Raw genomic sequence first — 22,931 nt, 5'->3', positions numbered from 1 at the left:
TAGCAGAGACACGATAATGCTATTTTCCTTGATCATTCATTTGAATATAATTAGTTTCACAAATTATAACAACACTTTAACGGGTTACAAAATACCGAACAACATCACAAATATGCGGGCATAGATTACAAAATATTGGAATGCATTAATGTTTGAACTACGACTTAAACTCGCGCGCATATTTATGTACATAGATCACACAATATGATCTGCTTTATCTAATGCACATTGCATTTGCTTTAAGTATGTAGTGCGATTACGCCACGCCTCGTCCTACAGAAATAACATAGAATATCGGTCACAGACTCCGTGGAGAATGAACGCATCGCATTAATTGATGCTCTGTACATCACTATCGCGCTGGTCGGCCCGCGCGCGGACGTTTCCGTTCGATTTTTAAAAGAAAAAAAAGCGCGAAGCGTCGAACTTGACAGTTTAATTTTTTTCGATCTCTTGTTTTCATGTTGGCACAGATTCATAATAGCGAATTTTATCGGACCATATCAGAGAGGTTAACAATGGGTCTGCGGACGAGGTTTTGTAACGTTTATGTTAGGAAGAAAATGTCACGATAAGCAATCGCGGCCGAGTGCAAATGTCGCCGATATCGCTAAACAGACACTAAATGCGTTCAATTGGAATACAGTTACGGTGTGCGGAGACGTATTGAGGCTTGTCCTTTCGCGGAATCCCGATCGTTGAATCATACACCGGTTATCGTGTTTTGAAACGAGCGGCAGAATGGTTGAGGTCACAAGTTGGATTCCGCACGCCGTAGTAGAAACACTGCGCGATCGCTCTGCGCAGCCGGTCATCGCGTGGCTCACGGCTATCCGGGGCTCCATAGAAGAGTACGATCCGCTCGTGCTGGTCCGCCCGGCTTCTGTGGTCTCACACGCATCAGAATCGGATGGCGCGTTCGATGAGATCCTATCGCAACTAGGCAAGGAGATCTACAAACTGGATGAATACCAAAGACACCTATCCCCGCAGCAACCAAACGTATCTCACAGTATTTTGAACATTTTCGACGAATGCCTCGAAAGCATAAACGTCCGCGACAAGGAAACAATGCCAAATATTCAACCAAAACAAAACAGTGTAAACAGTGACAGTACATTGACGCAATCGGATGTCCCTTTCGCGACTAGCACGCCGTCCAAAAGTGCAAGCGCGATGGAGAATAGAGTTGTAGAAATAGTGCCGCCGATACCGTCGCGGAGGAAAATAAAAGCGGCTTCAATAACATCATCCAATTACGACAACGTGGACTTCAAGGACACGATCATAAAAATGGAATCAGACAGCGATTCGGAGAGCACCTGTTGGAGTTACAAGGAGTGCAATCCCGGGGAGGTGAACAAGGATACATACGCTGTGGTGTGGTCGCACTCGAGCGGCTACCACAACTCGGATGAGATTCTGCTGCGGGTGCTGTCGCAGGTCGAGCAGCACGCGACGATATCTCGGCTGTCGTTCGACACGGCGAGCGACTTCACACCTCCGCCGTTCTCCGTGTACGCGCTGCACGAGGTGGAAGACAGGTGCGCCTCAGTCGCCGCCATGACGCCGGACAAGCCGTGCGACGACGGCTACGAGCCGGTGCGAGACGCGTTGACAGATGAAAATATTTACGAGGAAATCGAGTACGGTTATAGTTACACGGACGAGGGGTGCTCCTGTGGAGGCAGTGTGGACGTGGAAAGTTTAGTCAGTGCTAGTTCTGAGGGTGTGGGTCGCGACAGTCCCTTATATGCGAATTTAAGGGATAACGACGCGTATGCGATACCACCTGATGTGATATTTTGGAAGAATCAGCTTCTTGATCCCTTTTGTAATGAGGATGAAGAGGATGAGGTGAGTTTTAAGTCATAAAAATTATTTTAAATGGTTTAATTGGTACCGATTGCCAAACATAACGTATCTTTATTAAAAGTATCAAGTTTGACATTGGTTTTCAACATGTAGAGACGTTCAATATTATGGAAAGATTATTATTTGATGAATATTCACTTATATTAATTAATGTTTGTAAAATCGTCTTAGTACTTAGTTCCAAGATTACTAAGAAACATCAGGTACAAATGCCGTAAACCAATACAGTCTACGTTACTCGCTGATAATTTAGCTTTACATAAGATAGAGTTATTAGAATCGGTCCAGTAAATGGGTGTATACTGTATACGTAACAAACGCACATCCAATTAATTCTAATATAAGTTATGCCTTTTCCATTCTACAATGGCTTGATAAAAAGTTAATACTAAAGCGAAAAACAGTATTTTTGCGACGAGTAAAGCGCATATATTTTGTAATGCCACAGATAATATCAACGTAATGGGTTTGGCGCCATTTTTATCTCATTTATTTAACAAAGGATTGAATTATTGCGTCTGAATAATTGCAAGAAACATATCTAAATGATAACGCGGTGTTGGTTAGAGACATGATTGCTTGTTTTGCTTGTAATTCAATAATGTTCAATTATTTAATTGTTATCGTTAATGTTAATGAATAGATAAGTACATAGTGGGTATAATTGTCTCCTAGTTAGTAAAACCCTAAACATGTTTTAACTTGTTAAAATTATTGATAATCCTTAAATAATGTTCTTAATAGTGCTCTTAGTTAATGTCGTTATAGGAGAACTAGCTGACCAGAAAATAATTGATCTATCAGGACATTGGACACCCAAAAAATTTGTTTACGAACTATATGCAATCCTTATCACCGAAAAATTTCATAAAAATCTGTCAAGTCGCTTCAGAAGAGTCAGGCTACAAACATTATGGCACGAAAATGTTTAAATAGATTTTAAAATATCAGGAGCCGTGTATGACAAATTCATATAATAACCATAATAAACCATGACTGGTTATTGCGATCATGATATGAATTCGGCAGTCAGTTTATTCAAAATATCTGTCTGGAAATAAGAGGTCCTAATACGGCCCCAGTAGACACTTCAAACAAAATTGATGTAATGTTGACATCATTCTAATGGTCCAATAATGGGATTGCGACACCCGTTATGTACAACAAATTAATATTCTAACAAAATACATTACCATAAACAGTGTAACGAGGCTAGAGCCAATTATAATAAAAATATAGACGCTAAATTGAATTGTAGGTACTGAAATATGTCTTGTGGTTTTACAGTTTCGTGATAGATGGTCGCAAAAATATTTAAGTTATAGAGTTTTGTTGTGACTCTACATTATAGTACCCACGTGTAATTATAATATTTTAAACGAATCTTACTGAGAAATCTATACTTATATTGTGCAGCTGAAGAGGTTTTCGTTTGTTTGGTAGAATGCGCTAATCTCACTTCTTAGGCAGATCAGGATCAGGATTTGAAAAATTATTTTAGTGTTAGCCTCTGTGGTTAGCCTATTTAATGGGTAGGTAGGCAATAATATGTCATCACGCTTAACCCAATAGGACCGCGTAAAACAGTGAGGCACAGCTAGTGTAGAATAAATAGGTACATCTATTTTTTTCGCTTACACGTATTCAAATATAGCATTTCCAAGAGAATTATGTAAGTCGTAAAAAGTTCAAATATCAACCCATTGTTTTGTTACCTGTGTGAGGTAATTGTGATCGTCTTTTTCTTTCTCCATGCGTGTGAGAGGGATGGAAGAGAAATGCATTGTCTCAGGTTATCGTTTCTTGTAAAAGCGAGACGGCGATAGTAGAAAGTTTGAATGAACTTTATAGGCGCGGTAAAGCCCATTCATTTCTTGATATTATTTTACGAATTCCCGCAATATTAATAAAACTTAATATTAGTCTATATTGTCTGTTGTTTTAAATGGGATTAGGGATATTTCAATTTTTAATGCTTATTTAAAAAGTACTTGCTTTGATTTTCGTAATCTAGGATTACTCAACCCAGTTAAAATTTACTTAACAAAAATTTTTATATTAGTCCACAAGTTAATTATAACATGTGGCAATATATATTATGCGCATTGCAACAATTTCTGTTAATATTTTACCGGTTTCCTTTATTAGAAGGTCATTTCGTAACAAAATAATAGTTGATCGTAGCTGACAGTGTAAAATGTGACTAATTTTTGTTTGTAATCCAAACAATTATTTTGTAAACAATATTAGTCGTTATAAATAATAAGATGTTCACAAATGACTAATTTCTGATAATATTACATGTAATTTTAATGATTCATGATTATTATATAACAACCTTGCCTTTCAATGTATCTCTAACATTGAAGAATAGAACTCCTATAAGCTCAGAGACCTACTATTTCTCGAGACATTTGAACATTTAATTGTTTATAATTTTACTGGAAATTGAAATACAACGATGAAAATTCAGAACACAGATATTAATATTCAGTTTTACATAAGATCGCGTGAACACAAAAATGTTTACACAATAATAGTTTTTCAAAACGACGAAAAACCTTTTTAGTCCAATGCAATTACTTTTCGGTTCATTAAACACAAACATATCTGCTGATAATTGCGACATTCATGAAAAGTTTTTATTGCATGCTCATTGGAAACTTGTATTTCTTGTTATTACATCAATATTCCCTTGTATTCTGCGGATTCCATTGTTGACTTCTTTTTATAATTGCGGCCCGAGGACAGACCCCGGGTGAATTTCGGTCATAAGTGTTTATAAAATCATGTTTTACTGCAATATTTTTATAAATTTTGTTGTGGTTTGTGTCTATAGATATTATTAAAATAAAATACAACTTGAAACTGTAAATAAAGACTGTACATGTCATGGCAAGGAAGAATAATATATAAAACGTCTTAAGAAATATTATTATCTATTTTTTCTCCCTTTTGAAATAAAATAATTAATTATTATTTATCCCAATGAATTATTACTTATTACCGTAAATTACTTTTTTATCTGTCGAAGATAATGTAAGATGGATCGAATTGGGGTCAAATGTTCTTTTTTGAACTTCTTCATCATATTTATCGTTCTTTATGAGACAAATATTGATATCATTTGAAATAATTTAACGAAATTTAAAATTAAAATTTAAAATCCTCTTGATTTATTCATAAGATTATTATTTATTACCAAGTTTTGAAGTAACCAAAAATATTATTAATTAATTGTTATATGTGTATTGTGTAACTACCTAATACTCGTGTAAAAGTCGTAAATTAATCTTCTAAAGGCAAATAACTCGAGTCGAGTAAATTAGGGTTCACTTCAATCATTTGTGATTTCGATTAGATGTCCAATGAACCAAGACAAAAACATCTATTATATTTTGTATGGTTCTGTATGAAAATCGTAGCATTATCAGTAACTAATTTCGTCGATATCGTTCATAAATTTATGGCAGGTACCTATTTTGATTAGAAATGTCATCTTATTCCTACACATTTGTTGCAATGCACACTGCACACTACATAATATATTATTTATTTAAGATCTGTTCGATATTTTTTAAGTTTGTAGGTTTAGCATAACAGTATGTACTATGTACCTAGGTATATTAAACCGATTGAACCCACTATAATAATCTATATCTATTGTACTCGTAACATTATTGAGATAAATAAAGCATTTATTAATAAAAATAATAGGTACTTATTCCTGATTATTTTTCCGACCCGAATATGGACCAATAGAATTGCACCATTCGACGTCACGTGGTACAACCTACATGGTATTATACTGATAATTTTTTGAAAATTTTCTCTGGTCGTTGACGTCAAACTGACAGGTTGAATTCAATTGTGAAATTATTGGCCGACATTTGGGACGGAAAAATAATCTCCCGAATACAACACGAGCTTCAAAATTATCTGGCATTTTCCTCAAGGTTCCCTGCAAACAAATAAAGTCGTCAAGTTTTTCAGGAAAAATCACGAGCGCGAAGCGCGAGTGATTTTTTAACCTTGACTAAAAACTTGACTCCTTCATTTGTTTGCAACGAACCTATCGGAAAATACCCGATAATTTTGAAGCTCTTGTGGTATTATAAGTGAATATTTATTTACAAAGGTTTTATATGAAACCAATAAAACAATAATCAACAGATCCCTAACTAATGATTAACGACGTGACCAATTATATGAAGAACCAATTACTACGTGAAAAAACTGTTTATTCTGAACAATTATGCGTAACTGACTCAATTATAAACGATTACAAGATAATTCGATGCACTTTTTTAACAAAAAAGAGGTTCAAAAATCGTCGGAATCTCTATGTATTTACCACCATTGCTTACAGCTGCATATTAGCTTAACAATATTCATTTGAAATCAATTATTATTATGTTGTAAGAAATAACATAGGTATTTACTAGAATTTAACAAGGTTAGGGATCAAATTAAATCCATGGCATGCCAATCATGATGTACCTACCTCTTAAAATGTTTTAGGCTGAAGGAAGTTGGGTGTTCTATAATAAAGTTATCTGGTAGTTAATTAAATGAAAATGAAATGAAGCTTTTTGTATCTTTTGTTGCATTTTAAAAATAATGGGTCATTTGGGAAACATTGCCATGTTGATAAGGAATAAAATTCTGGATTGTAATCCATTTTTAATCGTAAAGCGGATTGTTAATTTCCAGAATCAGTTTATCGAACATTGTTTTATAGATTTGGATCGTAGTAATATGTAAAAAATGTGTGCGTGTACTAGTGTACCTACACACGTAAGAAGTGAAACTTTTTTATAACCTTATTTTTCAAAACATAATAATTCACTATATGAAACTTTACAGAAATACGTCAATCACGCGTGGTACGGATAAAAACAAGATGGCGCGTAACGGAAAAACGTTACACTAAATTTTTTTCCAACGCCGATAAGAAGTTTCACTTCAAAAATTCTAATTTATAGTACCTATTCGTTGGTAATTGGGATACTATAATAAAGATAATTAAACTATCAAAAAATATTGAAATAAAAAGTTTCTATAAGTGTTCTGGCCATCTGTTTAAGTGTTATTGACTATAAAAGCAATGTGTGGGAATCGATATAAAATCAATCAAATAATTGTTATGAAATTAATATAAAAAGCTAAACGATATATTCATGAGATTTTACTTTCACCTCTTATTGCGTGTCAATTTCATGATTTATTCGGATTGACAGTTTAAATTATTAATGTGTTGTTTACCTAAGTCTGCAATTACCATTATTAATTATAAGTTCAATAACCTCTTGTTATTGTGCTGTACACCTATCTATACGAATATCACATGTAAACAAAACACACACCCACCTACGCGTGTACAAAATTAACTTTTTAGGTTATTTAGGTTAGGTTGTAATGTCAATCGAATGTTATCGTTTTTATGAAAACAAAGTAGGTATCTCTTACCGATAAATTTTGCGGCTGGGAGTTTAAAAAACAATTTATTTTATTTAAATGCTTTAGCTTTACGTATACGAAAGAAAAAATCATAAGGATTATAAAAAAAAAACATTTTTATCTTATACAACGACGCGAACGGCAATAATACAATAGTCACGAAAAGTATGACGATTTTTACGGTTTCAAAATGACGTCAGAAATCGGAACTAAGACATATTTCACCTTTTTTCGTAATTGGTGACTAATGCATGTTTTACTATCTGTCGAATGGTCACATTTAAAATGAGCTATAAATTTTATTTGTACATCCACGCAGAAGTAGGAATGTTTGATTAGCGATTTAGATATATAATATGAATACAGTAATACAGTTCATTTTTTTACACATCTTCATGAAAAGTGAAAACTTTAAGGTATCACAGTCTACATATTATAAATATGGCCTGTTTTATAGTCTGTGGAGCAATCGCAATAAAAACAGTATATTTGAGCATAAAAAGTCTTAGATAAATATAATATGTACTACATATTACACTTATTATTTGCAATTTTTCAATATACGTTGTGACGTAAAAGTCCGTTCTATTGGACTTTGATGGCCATTTATCGTTAGCATACGTCATAATGTGACACATAGTTGTTATCTATTCCGTTACATAGATTATTACATTAGAACTAATATTATCTGTATCCTATCCCGCTAATTTTGTAAATCCTACTTGAATGTGAAAATGTTCTAAATATTGAGTTGATTTGGAGAAGGTATAGCACAATATACAGATACAACCAGTAGGGAATCTTCATACAAAACGTTCGAAATGGCTCACGCACACAAGCAAGCATATTTACGAGGAAGCGCTCGATTCTCGTATGTATTACCTAAAACCTAAGGTATCTTAGATCATTAAGTAATACTGGATTAGGTAGGTATCTATACTATATATTTTGTATTAACTATTAATTTATTAATATCCTTCCTCAATTATTTAATGTAAGATGTATTTCAGGACCGCTACTTAAATGTTATTTGTTATTATGATTAAAAATAACTTATGGATTTTCCCCTTCGTCAACCCAGTCCCACCCACAACATTGATTTTCCCTAAGATTGTGTTTTATCCGGTTTGACTCATTATGATCTCGATGAATTATACTTTTTGTCTGCAGAAATTTTATTGATGTTGCATCACGATAAAGGAGATTTTTAATTCGTTCATATGTCCATTTATATTATGATTTTCTACCCTAATTCTTTACTATAAGCGTAGTATATTATTATTAGTCTGTGCTTTAAGCTTTGTTAGTAACCTCATTGATTCTGCTAATTATTTATTTTAGGACAAATTTACCCGTTTTTTAAGGGCTGTCACTAAAACGCTTATGCGTATACTTCTTTTATTGCATTAAAAATATTCTGTTTGATTTAGAAGTGCAAAAAAATATAGTTGTACCTACATGTAGATACAGTGAGCACGTCGTGTTATTTATATCTAATTCGTAACATTCCTATCGCTAAAATAATAAAAACCTATGAGTTAGGTACATAATGGTAAGATATATAATATTGATAGTTTATACATGGTTCTACGTGTCGTCCGGAGTGCTATATATATATGAAACTAGCTTTCCACCCGCAGCTACGCCCGCGCAGTCAAAGAAAAACCCGCATAGTTCCCGTTCCCGTGGGATTTCCGGGATAAAACCTATCCTATTTCCCGGGATAAAAAGTAGCCTATGTCCTTTCTCGGATATCAAAATATCTCTATACCAAATTTCATGCAAATTGGTTCAGTAGTTAAGGCGTGATTGAGTAACAGACAGACAGACAGAGTTACTTTCGCATTTATAATATTAATAGTATGGATAATGATAAAATCGTTAATTTATTTACAATTTATTTAATGTAAATTACAATAAGAATAATAGAAAAATACGTACATATTGCATATATAAATTATTGTTTTATAGGTGTGTACATGTAGATTTTACACTCGTACATATTAATAATTAATAAAATTATCCATACTTCGCTTCAGTTATCAGTAATGTCAAAATAATATACATTTATGTTGATAATACAAATGTGTAAATTATTTTAGTGGCTGGCAACCTTGACATTTGTGCACCACATGCACCAATTCGCTGATTAGCGGTTCCAGGAATCTTTATTTTTTCCTCATTTTTGCACATGGCAATTATTTAAAATTTACGGGATATCACCAAAAACATTAATTAATATTGTTAAAATATGTGTGTAGAAATTAATGATGGTATTAAACTAATAATATAAGTGTACCTATTGTATGAATAATGAGGAAAATTTGATGAATTATAAATTAAATTTCACGCAAATAGATTCAATAGTTTTGCGTTAAATAAAACCAAACTTCCTTCTTTCCCCGCACAGACTATTCTTTTAACATCCTCCTTGATTCATAAATGAATTGAAAATATCATTGTACACACGTAATAATTAATTAAAAGATGACGTTAGACATACCGACGCGAACGCCCGCAACTGCGCGACCATAAATGGTAGTGTTGAGTTGAATCACACCTGATTATACAATTGAATATCAAATTACTTGCGCACTTGGTGAGTTGCGTATTGTAAGTATTATTAATACTGATTTTTTTTTTAATAATTGCTCAAAACAGGTTGTTGCACGCGACTTTGCATATGAATAAATATAATACACCGACAGAACATGAAGAATATTTATGTATAAATCGATACCAATTAATAATTCAAATGAGGAAAACTTTAATCAGGTCATAATTTCTATTTCTTTCTTCACATTATTTGAATACTGCTTTGTTAAACTACATAACATACCCTTTTAATTAATATATGCAGTATTACCACAGATAATATAAAACTATACTAGCTAATACTATTGTTTTTTAAATATCTAACAACTCCCGTAAGTCGTAACTAGAATGTTAAACAGTCCATCCTGTTTACATAAATAAGTGTAAAAATAACAACTTACTTCGTAGACCACATAGTAATCGAATATACATTTCAATGCATTGAACGAATACTCGTAAAAGTAACATAAACGTACGAATCTGGGTTAGTTTTATTGGCCCATTATTACACAACACCACTATCGATTTTATTGAGAGGGCAATTGTAAAGAACTCCATCGACCCGACGTGAAGTTTGTAAAAAAGCAACTGTCATGTCATGATGACATAAGTTTTGGCGGGAGATAATTTTCAATTAACATTTTTTCGTTTGTTCTATTAATTTTTTAATCGTTGTTATTGGGAAATTCCGGTGATATTTATGATTTTAGGGTTCATAATAACAACTTGTATAAAAAATAGATATATTTTTAATACGATCTTGCGTTCAAAGATTAACAATTTTCACAGATGATCGACTATTCCATTTTAGTTTGAAAATATACCTACCATTAAATGCCGATCGCTGTATTTCATCGTAAAAACTTTATCACCACACAAAAATGGAGAGTAAATCTATAGACGATTTCATAAATATTATCTTAAACGCGGCCGTCATATTCTTGTCTAATAAAAATAGAACTTCCTGCGTTGCAGCATAATATAAACTTACTATAGGAACTCGACTCAATATCCAAACTTATTTCTATTTATGCCATAAATTATTTGTTATCAAAGTGCATCTCTTATAAAGTATTAGCACGGATTACACAGATTATTAATATACTAATAGTACATATTACTAAACTACGTTCTAATTCTTGTGGTACGTATTGGTATAATAAATGGATTTTATAAACCATTCCATATTATCTCGGTGATTGTATATGTATATATTTGGAAAACGTTTCTATTTTAAGAAAATCTTGATACATCGCGTAGACTGATAAAGATGTAGGTTTTTACCTAGAACACATATATATCTTCTCATAACTAAGTGCTATACCTAATATAATATTAAACATGTAAAGTATTTAATATTTCTTACAAATACGAAGTTATTTACAAAAAGCAATATTCATAACTAAGAAGCTACATATTAACAATAAAAATGACTATAAGTCGATACGAACTCACCACAAATCTACTCGTATTCGAATTCCCATAGTAGTAAGGTCAGCAAAATAGGTTGTTGTACCGTGAACGTAAACAAATGAACAGCATTGACTCACTACACTATGGAACCGTTATCTCTTAGATAATTATTGTACGTGATAATGAAATTAGGAACGTATTTTGTATTTACTGTACGTAGTTTTGGTAATTGTACTAATTTTGAAAGTGGATACGTGGTTTAATCTGAAAATAACCTCTATTTTTATTTTTATAGCTTTTTAGTTTTTAGTACCTAATTTATATATATATATTTCAATTAAAAAAAACAAATTCGATTACAGATATAATAACTTTGTGATGAGTAATAAACAATGTATTCTACAGATAATTAATATCTATGCCTCTATGGATGGTGAGTAGGCATCTTTAAAGGTCATACATTCACAAATTTCGGTGGAATGACTAATGTTTTGACGTGATTAACCATGATCTGCTGCCACATCCTTTAATGATATAAATTGTGGTCTGTATTAACATGACGTCATTATCTCTTCCACTTAATTTATCTAAAAATACATTATATTCTGTTGCTATTATTTCTACGAAATTAATAAAACCACGAATAAATGTTGTCTATATTTACTTCGTGAAGTAGCAAGTTTCTTCAAATGATTTATTTTAATTTTTTTATAATTAATATAATTATTAACCGTGATTATTAATATATGAACATGTTTAAAAAATCCGTATGTCAAAGTCAAGGGCGCCTAATTGTTTAAAATAAAAATAAAAATACAGATTAAAAATCGATTACTTTAAAATTATCTACCGTGTATGTAGTAAAAATCATCAATAAATCTATGATAGATAATAGAATTTAGGATAGTGAAATATAGATAATATTTCTATACGTCTTGGCGCATTGTGTCGGCCATTTACGGAACTAATTTCCTAAGATCTTAATTTTGTCCTGTCTAATATTTAAATATTGAAATAATATACCACATAAAAATACCGCAATGGTTTACTAAGTTTCTATTTTTCTTATAAACCGACTGTTATCTTCGTGGTTAATATTTCTAAGAATGTATGTAGTAAGGAATGACGTGACAACTGACAACCCCTATTAATACTAACGATGTTCTTAACATTCTTCTAATAAATAAATTAAAATATTCCGGTATTTTTTAAATACTCTTCAATATAATTTATGTATCACAGGCAGTATAAGACACATAAAAAAACAGTTTCAGTTGATTTTGAGGAACCATTTTCACATCGTATAAAATTCCACAATAAAAATAGATATAACCTATATCAAAGCATTTTAGTTTCAGACATTTCACAACACAACACAGACAATCAATTTTCCATTCCTAAAATTAGTATAAAGAAAGCGAAATGCATAGTAAATTAACTCCTTTCTACGATTAATTTATTGTCACTAATTATTTGTAATTGTGCCCATATCCGGGGTGCTCTCTTTCGCACTTGTACACAACGCATATGTTAAAACGAGACAGCATGCCCATGAATGAGTCGTTCATTCACTTTGACTTTGAGGTCAAATGGTTGATTCACTGATAAATTGGGACCAACTGTAGTCTGTGGCCAATTGATGCATAGATGTGCAGTTACATTATCTGTATTGAAAAGTTTCAATATCGGGCTCAGATATCGGGACTATTGCATTTGACATCAAGATTAAGTATAATAAACGTAGTGATTATATCCTCTTTGATTATAATATATGGATGAAATGAATTATTCTATTTCTAATTCCCGATTATGAATTGAATTATTCGAATTTCGAACTTCCTTTTTAATATTCCATTTATTTTATGTTGTTTAAAAAAATAATTTAAACAAATGCACATTAGTTATAAAACCAATTAAAAAAATATTATTGCAATAAAAAACATAAGTCGTTTAAAAACACTGGCCACTACAGAACGTTTTAGAAAAAAAGTAAAGAAATATTCTAGAATCGTTCAGTGCATTTTTGAAATGAAATCATTCAAATGAATTCTATAAACTCAACGAAGATATTGCAGACAAAATGATGTAAGTTTTTACGCTATTATTATTCATATTTTTATACAAAATTGTATACGACATTTTTATTCAGTAGGTACTTACTGATTTGTTTCTTTTCTCTTATGGCGGTATAATCACAATGAAAGAGCATAACAATTTACAATCAAGCAATCAATATTGTTTTTGACTTTCCCTGTCAACGCAGTTATCTCTAGGAAGGCGGTAATTTCCGTAACAATTATATGTAAAATAATGGAAAACAAATTCCTATGTTAATTACCATAGCGGCTATCGAGCGTGACAAAGTAGGAAAACTAGCCATTTTAATTGTAAATAGCTAGAATTCGCACGAATACTGCTTGATGTTAGGTTTATAAACCTAGGTGTTGAATTATAAGGTTCAACACCTAGGTTTATAAACCTAACCTAACCTTACCTAAACCTAACCTTGATGTTAGGGTTAAATATACTCTATCCTAATATTATAAATCCATACTAATATTATAAATGCGAAAGTAACTCTGTCTGTCTGTCTGTTACTCAATCACGCCTTAACTACTGAACCAATTTGCATGAAATTTGGTATAGAGATATTTTGATACCCGAGAAAGGACATAGGCTACTTTTTACCCCGGGAAATAGGATAGGTTTTATCCCGGAAATCCCATGGGAACGGATGCGGGTTTTCCTTAGACTGCGCGGGCGAAGCTGCGGGTGGAAAGCTAGTTTACTATAATATTATGAGCTACCTAGTTATAGTCTACGCCCTACGGTTTCCATCGCGTAATTACTAAGCTTAAAATTAAAACTCAAGTAAACTTAGCCAAACTTTTCAAAAATCTTATTTATTTATTATGTAAGTATTTATTATTCACATTCATTCTTAAAGAATTTAGTTGAATACCTTATTTCCATTAGTCTAATCTTATATTTTATCACTTCATAAAGTTAGGTAAATAGCCTAATTATTTTTTGGATCGTCTTTATTCCTCACAAAATACATCAAAATCAGTTTAGCTGTTACGCCTAGACGTATTACATTGAAACAAAAGTCTATTTGAATGGAACCAACGACGATTATGGCCGCGCTATTGTAATGTTTATGACTGTTTGTTATCTTGATTTATCGATCGAATTACAATGTTAGACAGGATGGCTGTAGAAATACGTACTTTTTTTTAAAAACTGGTTTTTAATATAGAGAATATTAATATTTTCTGATAAAGAAAATTTTCATGAGCTTTGCAATAATTTAAACGTCTGATTTTTTTACAATTCTGTTTGGGAAACATTAAATATGTACCTAATGTAATATTGGACAAACGCGATTTTTTACAGCAAAATATAAATAGGAGAAAGAGTTTAATTTAAATTAGATCGTATTGAATAAATCAGTGTGACAATCTAAAATATTTACAATATTTTTAATTATAAAATATCCTTTTACTCAACAGAAACCTCTACAAAATATGCACAGATAAAATCTATACGAAAAACAAACTTTTTCTTCTATCTGAGAAATATGTATTGTTTTCACTACACACCAATGTTTTACAAATATTATTTGCATCATGGAATGAATCATTGAGACGTGACTGATCATTCTCCTTGACATCATTATGAAGGTAGATGCGTATTATTGTCGTGGTAAAGAAAATATGTTAGTTTTTATTTATATTTTCTGCGACAGGAGGAAGAATATTTTTATAGTGCTGACTGCTGACGTAAAAATGTTAACAGTGAAGAACAGAACTTAGAGACAAAATAGTTGCGGAGACAAAAGTTGCTCTTGTGCGCTAGCTCTAAGTCGGTTAATAATAGAATTCTCATAAACAAAGTGTATATATATCTTATATTATCTTAATCTATATTAAAAGGTTACAAATGATTTGCATAGAAATTGCAACATACTAATCACAATCGAACCCGGAACCATTCACTTAATAATCAGACAGCGTCACTGCGTCCGGAATTATATTGTTAAACGTCATTTGTATCCTGCTCACGAAATTATTTATTATCTATGTTGTAGTTTGAATACGCGGAGTCTTATTAACCTTTTGACCGCCAGAGCAAAAACGCATCGCCGTGCCCTCCACGCCAAGCCACAAATTCAATGAGATAACCTTGAAAATAGTAGGGATTCCAAAATGTTATCGATAAACATAATAATTCACGTCTGAATATTTGAATAAACAGCTTATAACACAAAAATAATATTTATTTAACCTCATCTCCTACTGTAAAAACTTAAGACCACATTAAATAGCAACTATCAACAAAAAAATCAACCTTTTGAGATACAAAAATACATATAAAATTGCAGCAAGTTACAGCACTATTCTCTATCAGTTACGCCCCATTGGCATGTATACATGCCAATGGCGCGGGCAACCATCCTTTTTTTTATAATCTCTCGCTTCTGATTAGGGATGTGTAGCTGTATATTATTATAACTTATCGAGTTTATTTATTAAGTTTATATGAACTATAGGTATTATTGTGGAGTGTTTATTTGTAAATATCAAAACAACTATTACCTTTAAATAAAGGGAATTGCATTATGAGCTATTACGCACTGTCGACCAGTCGCCGGCGACTGGACTTACTCCTGGACGACAGTGCGCAAGCCCCTATTTAAACTATAGTAAGTCACAGTCGCCGGCGACTTGTCGACAGTGCGTAATAGCTCTAAAACTACATATTTATTTTCCAATCATTTAGTTTAATACTTGAGTTATTACAAATACTAATTATATGTAGGTTACCATATTTTGATATGGCATAGCGACAATTTGTATCATAAGAATATTCTAATAAAGGCACTCACACTCTCGGCAATACTCGATAAAATATTTTTACAACTTTCCGCACTTAACAACACGGCACGCGCTTACGACGTCACCAGTCCGACATCTATTCATGTCAATGGCGCAGAAGGGATTGCATATCGATACCGTGCTAGGGATGCGCATGATTGGCGAAAAGGAAAATATTCAAATCAACAATATCCACAATATAGACAATATGGTATTATACCAAAGAATGTAGTTTTTTCTCAGTGACTAAGCTTATATATTTTTTTTGTAGTTATTACAAAAATTAAGCGAATTAGAGTAATTTCGCTGAAATTTTAATGAAGTTACTTGAATATTACACTACATCACTAGTAGGCACGTATACATGTCATTGGCGCGAGAGAACATGCTTTTTTAGCCATTAATTAAGTTATTTTTTGTCATCAAATATTTGAATAACTACTTGGCAATTTTGTTTACTGTGTACAATTATGTAATAACTGGGGATTCAGTTCATAAACTGTATAAATAAAACACGTAAAAGTAAAGGTTTAATATGTTTATTTTGTATTTATCTATGATCTGTTTCTTGGCATGTATAGGTGTCGTTGGCGCACAGGGCACGATTGCGCATGACATCTATAGATGTCATTGGCGTTCAAAAGGTTAAAAGGGCATCTATATATTGATGTATGAAAACTATAATCTTACATTGAGGTGGACAATCTTAGAAAACATTGTGCTTAAAAAAAGTGAATTATTTATAACGTTAATTACGAAAATTTATAGGTAACCAGCGGTTGAGAGGTTGAAAATCTTTTACGGGGACTCATGTTGATGGAATTTCACTTTTTCAATGACTTTTTAATAATTTTGAGAGCTTTAAGACGTCTGTAAAGCAAAATGGCCCACAGAAAGCGGCGACATATGTGTAAATCAACCATGAGAAAATAAGACTCTAAGGAGTAAGTACTGTTTTTATGAACCTTCATCACCTGATATTTGGAAATTGGCCCATTGACCAAGCTAGCGGGTAGACATACGATGGTAGCACATACTAACACTACCCGCAATCGTCCACATTTCATCCGTCAGAAAATAGGTGAGGTCTGGCGGCTCTGGGATCTTACTCTATAAGTCTATAACATTAATTAAATTAGCATTGCATTCCTTATTTACTACAATCCTAAACCTATATCTAGCAAACTGTAAAGACCAATAAACACGCGGAAATATGGTAATGTATCTGAACACAGACTATCATTGATGAAGGGATAAAGTTTCATCGCAAATTGACTTTCTTCACGGAGATCTCAGATTTCAGGCGCCGGAACATCCTACTGTGTTTAAATATATGTATAGAGAAATATCTTGAATTGTGGGTATGAACTATGAATGAATGAATGAATGAATGAATGAAAAATTCTTTATTGCACACACATACAGGATTTTTGTATTGTTAAAATAACTGCAATGAGTTTGAAGAAAATTAAAAAAAATGTTTTGTTTGGGCAATTAAAATCGAAAAAGTCGATTTTCACGAGACTAATGGTAGGTAGATGGCTGTTTATGGATAAAAAAACAAATTTTTGTTCAATCCATTGAATAAAGAGGGTTCTACGTGTTTGCGTTATAGGAATTGTATGATAATCAAATATCTGCAACCGATCTACTTACGTCTTCTAATTATTGCTATTGTTAAATTCTCCGTATTCTTGACAGCAAACGTATTCCAATTTTTAACCAGCTATTATTAGCTTCAAGTTTGTATGTAACCAACTCCTTTAAACTCGATTTAGGACCACTTATGGGCAAATTTGATTCAAACTTTGTACACTTATCAAAGATCATGTTGTGACTTGACTTGACTTATGTTCCTGTGTCCCCTAGCTGGGGCAGAGGGCATCCACAGTGCTCCGCCAGGTGTTTCTATCGAGAGTTTTCTTTGATCTCGCTCCATGTTTTCCCGATTTAAAGATCATGCAGTGACCATACAATAATTTAATGAGTTAAAGCGTATTTTGTAAATCAAAAACGTTATGACGTTGTTACGTTGAGCACTTTTTCTGTAATGGGTATAAAATCTTAAACTCGCGTCAGGACACGTGACCTGATCGAAAAAGCGTAATACGGATACCATTCCAAAATATCAAACATGCTCAACGTTAATAATCAAGTTTTTACTTCTGCCGGCACTCCCGGAGTGCAACCCGTCTTTTTTTTATTTGAAACAAGTGATATGTAAAAATACCTTAAATATATTTACGTATCGTTTCCTCCACAGTGGATAACCCCCGAGGAGTGCGAAGTGTACACGCGGGAGCGGAGGCCGCCCCTCGTGATACCGCGCATCACGCAGTACCGCCCGCCCCGGCGCGACCAGCGGATACACTATCCCGAGGTATGGCAACTTCTCTTAGGATGCTTTTCCACCAATTATGTGCGAGGATGTGTAGCGAGGAATGTGTTTGTAAATAATTAATAGTATTGCTTCAAACTTCAAACTGTGTGAAGCGATATGAAAAAGCACATCTCTTTGATAAAGCTCCACCCGGTCTCCGCCCGCGCCAGTATCGTGTAAGCATGGTGTGGCAACATAAATTTGTGAAAAAAGTGAATCTGTCAATGTCAATGTCAGATGATGGTTTTGATTGTATTATCTGTTGAGATTGACTGTGAATTTACGAACATTTCACTGTTTTAAAGTTTTCAATTACTAACGTTCCAGTATAATCGAATTCAATAAATTACTAATGCATAATATTCTGACGAAGCAAAATACTTTCTCAGCCATCTATTGTTTAGTGAATTAAATCAAAGAACACTATGTTGAATTCTTACATTCCAAAAGAAGAAGCTCTTACTACTCTAGAAAGTTATAAATCATGGATACCATCACACTGAACTATAATCCAGTCGATCTTAATACCTATTATACAACTTAAAATACAACAATTATAAACAATATCCAGCCTACGTGCATCCACACTCATCCAACCCGCGAAACAAGAACGGCAGTCATTTGAAAACTATAGTCGAATGATTCAATTTTTCGCGCCAAAACCGTGTGTTAATACAGGCTAATTATTCGCGACTACAATGTGCGTTCCAAGATGGCGGCCGCGCATCCGGCGAATCGTTCAATGGATGAGAATTTTAATGTGAGAAACGCTCATTGAAATTTGTGTGTGGTCATTTTGTTTAGTAATTAACTGATTAATTAAATATTAAGGTTGAGAGGAAGGAAGTACAAATATTTGTTTGTCTGGCTGCTGGCAATGGTAGATTGATTTTAATGATTACTGCTAAAGAAAATGGATCAGTGAAGTCGTGAAATGCATTAATATTTGCATACCCCACTTGGGACTTCAAGAATTCTAGTTTCTCTTTGTCGTAAAGTAGCTTAGTATATCAAGGTTATGAAGTGAGACAATTCAAATCCTTGTGCTGTCTCTTATAAATTATAATTATAAATCTATGTGTAATTAATCGCGACTATATAAATTTATAATCAAAATACCAATTTTGATGAATTTTAGCATGAAGATAACTAGAACATCTACGAACTCAAGCTTGCTTGAATTAGAGGGTAGACAATTTTGTACGGTACTGCCTTCGATCCAATACGTAGTTTGGGTCAACACATACAATCACGTTAAGTCCTTACAAGCAAAGCCATAGCCACGAAGTTAAATGTAGCTAATAATATAAAATATATACCTAAAGCAAATATTGTCAAGAAACTAAACATTCAACATTCGTTCCCAATACTCATTTAAATAGATAAGACACGCGTGAGTCAATGCTGATTACAGTATTTTGCACCCATTTACCTTTACCGCAAACGCTGTTATAATATTATATTGTGACAATAATAATAACTAGCGATGACCCGCGAATTTGTTTGCGTTTCGGCTGGATTTTAACTCATATAACTTTCTGGAGAGTACAATTATTATACCATTCGTTTTAAGTAGGTATTGCCCCTAACGCAAAAACTCAACCCTTTTTCAACCGAATTGGCATAAATTTTGCTTGTAGATAAGAATTCTACAATATTAAGTATTCTAAAATTCCTATGGCTATAGATATTCCATGGCTAAAACTTTGATTTTTAGCCGCGTATTCATATATTAGACCTGATACAAGACCTGACTCATGACTGAGATGTAAAACTGTGATGCTTTCTGAATTATGGAGAAAAAATATGTGATAGGAAAGAAATGGCAAAAAATAAGTTAAGAAAAAAGTTCATGGTTCCAAACCAACAGATTAAAACAAGTGCATTTCCAGAAAAACACTCATAGCCTAAAATAACCTACAAATATATTCACATGGTACCTACATCAGTAATTTTTATGGAACATACTAGCGGTCCGCCCCGGCTTCGCCCGTGGTACATATGAAAAATAGATGTTGGCCGATTCTCAGACTTACCCGATATGCACAGAAAATTTCATGAGAATCGGTCCACCCGTTTCGGAGGAGTATGCAGACTAACATTGTGACACGAGAATTTTATATATAAGATTAGCTTGATATATAAGCTAATAGCTTGATTCTTGCAGTTACTTAATCCTACTGATTTTTTTTCTGTAATGAAGTAAATAATACTGTCAAGGCATAAAATTAATATTAGCATCCCAGTTCTATGACCACACTTGTTCTTTTTTTTGAAGTGAAAACTTCTTTAGCGGCGTTGAGCACTTTTTCTGTAATGGGTATAAAATCTTAAACTCGCGTCAGGACACGTGACCTGATCGAAAAAGCGTAAGACGGATACCATTCCAAAATATCAAACATGCTCAACGTTAATAATCAAGTTTTCACTTCTGCCGGCACTCCCGGAGTGCAACCCGTCTTTTTTTTTTGTGTGGTGTTTTTCATTGTTAGGCTTCTACATTTTAACGCGGACGCGTGGGTGAACTGAAGGTTCACCCTGGTAGCGACATGCGCAAGGGCGTCCCCTCTTGACGGGGATCTCGAACCTCGGCTTGGGCTGTCGCTTGAGTGGAGGAGGCCGGAAGGGCCCTAGTCGGACGGGACACTTGATCTGAAGTGTCACCATGATAATATGACGAATCAATCCTGTTTTAAATCCGTTTAACGACCATAATGCCTAAATATTGGTGCAATATTGAATATTGAATTAAATCACAATAATTGCAATGCTTTCATTGAATTGCGGCAGTAATCAGCGCACATAAAGCAAAGATAAGAACGAGCGTTTCCTAACAGCGAATCGACCGCTGATAAAGTTAATAGGGATGTGTTATCGATGTCGATAAAGTAGAATCGAGTTAATCGATTAATTCACGATACATTTGAAAATGATTGTGAACTAATATTGAGTTTTTCTTATTGATAAGTGATAAAATAGACAGTTCTTCAAAGAAAGATCATAAAGCTGAACTAACTGAGAAAGGTCAAAATCCCTCTCCTGTAAGATACATTATCTTATCATTATTTCATGTAAAAATAGATGTAATAGATAAGTACCTACTTACAATAAGAGTCCGCGTAAATAAATAATATAAGATATGTGTGTGCGTGTGGCTTTTCAGCTTTTATGGCATCTTAGGTTAGCCGTTAAGTGATTATCTTTTAAACTCAGATGAATCTGGATGTTCTGAGGTTTTATTCTACTTTCATGTTTAAGAAGACGAGAAAAGTAAACCGTTGTTTTAAAAGTATTATGAGAAACGTATGGATGTCGATATGTGGACCGTACATATCGACTCAACAAAAAAGTATGTTGGTCAGCCACTAAGCACTGTGTCTATTAAGTATCAGCGCGTGCAATGAAAAAATTGTAACGAATAAATCAAAATTACCACACTAGAGCGTGCCAATTATTCATCGATTGCTCGTTACAAAACATCGATGTTAGCAACTGTTACAACACTATGCCATATCATTATGCGTCTACACGCCACTAAAATGTCCGTGTGTCATGTTAAATAATAAATTTATATTTTCCTTTATTATATTCAGTGTCAATATGTAGGTAGTGTTGTGGAATTGAATATGGTGGTTAAAAAGTGATTATGTTTAAGTTAAAACGTGGCAAGACTTGGTTTCGGGAGGTAGGTCATAGATATAGGCATAGATAATAGAGGGAAGTAGGTTTATGTGGTAACTTATGGTAATGCGCGTTATTTATTAATATGCAGGAATCTGTTATTGTAATTTCAATAATATTGTATATATGAAAAATGAGATATGTATATTCCTATTAATACCATCTGTACGCCCCTCTTTGATAATTGTTAACCTTGCTATATAAGTATTTATTTCAAATGTTATGTACATTCTTTAGTCTGTGTAATTCGTCGAAATATGGCGCCGAATTTACATTGAGAAATAAAAATGCGGAAGTTGATAAAGATTGTTACTTTCGTTATCAATTTCTGGCTTAATTAAAAGGAAATTTCTGATATTGATATCAAAAAACGTAGCGAAAACTAAGTTTGAGAGAATATTTAATGAAATATTAATAAATTGTATTTAGAATGTTTGTAATGTACCAATGTGACATAAAATTCTTGTGGGTTTGATTAGAGTTTTACTTGTTAAATTTGAACCTTATTGTTTGGTAATAGAGCTCACTTTTACAACAATATTTGTGTTGGAACACAAAACCACAAAGTACATATACAATATACATAATAACCATTTAGTTATATATTTGAAATTGTTAATAGCATTCGTACTTTGTGACTATAATTAAAA

General features: G+C 33.0%; 1 protein-coding gene across 2 annotated transcripts in view; it reads left to right on the top strand.

Annotated features, from left to right (window-relative positions):
- Positions 1 to 357: 357 nt before the first annotated feature.
- LOC149898921 (uncharacterized) overlaps positions 358 to 22,931 on the top strand; it is a 43,034-nt gene continuing 20,460 nt past the window's right edge. Inside the window, exons 1-2 of one of the 2 annotated variants that reach the window (XM_090114319.1) lie at positions 358 to 1,857; positions 18,484 to 18,600. In XM_090114319.1, the coding sequence (XP_089970445.1) occupies positions 742 to 1,857; positions 18,484 to 18,600 (1,233 nt within the window). In that variant the 5' untranslated portion in view covers positions 358 to 741. The remainder of the gene's footprint in view (positions 1,858 to 18,483; positions 18,601 to 22,931) is intronic. The other variant, XM_090114318.1, reaches the window with a different exon arrangement.

This window comes from Colias eurytheme, chromosome 21 (genome assembly GCF_061535395.1).
Source record: "Colias eurytheme isolate Ceu_HAF_F1 chromosome 21, ilColEury1 Martin Lab GWU primary, whole genome shotgun sequence".
NCBI lineage: Eukaryota > Metazoa > Arthropoda > Insecta > Lepidoptera > Pieridae > Colias > Colias eurytheme.
The sequence above is the reverse complement of the archived record's forward strand: the minus strand, read 5'-3'. Positions and strand labels throughout refer to the sequence as shown.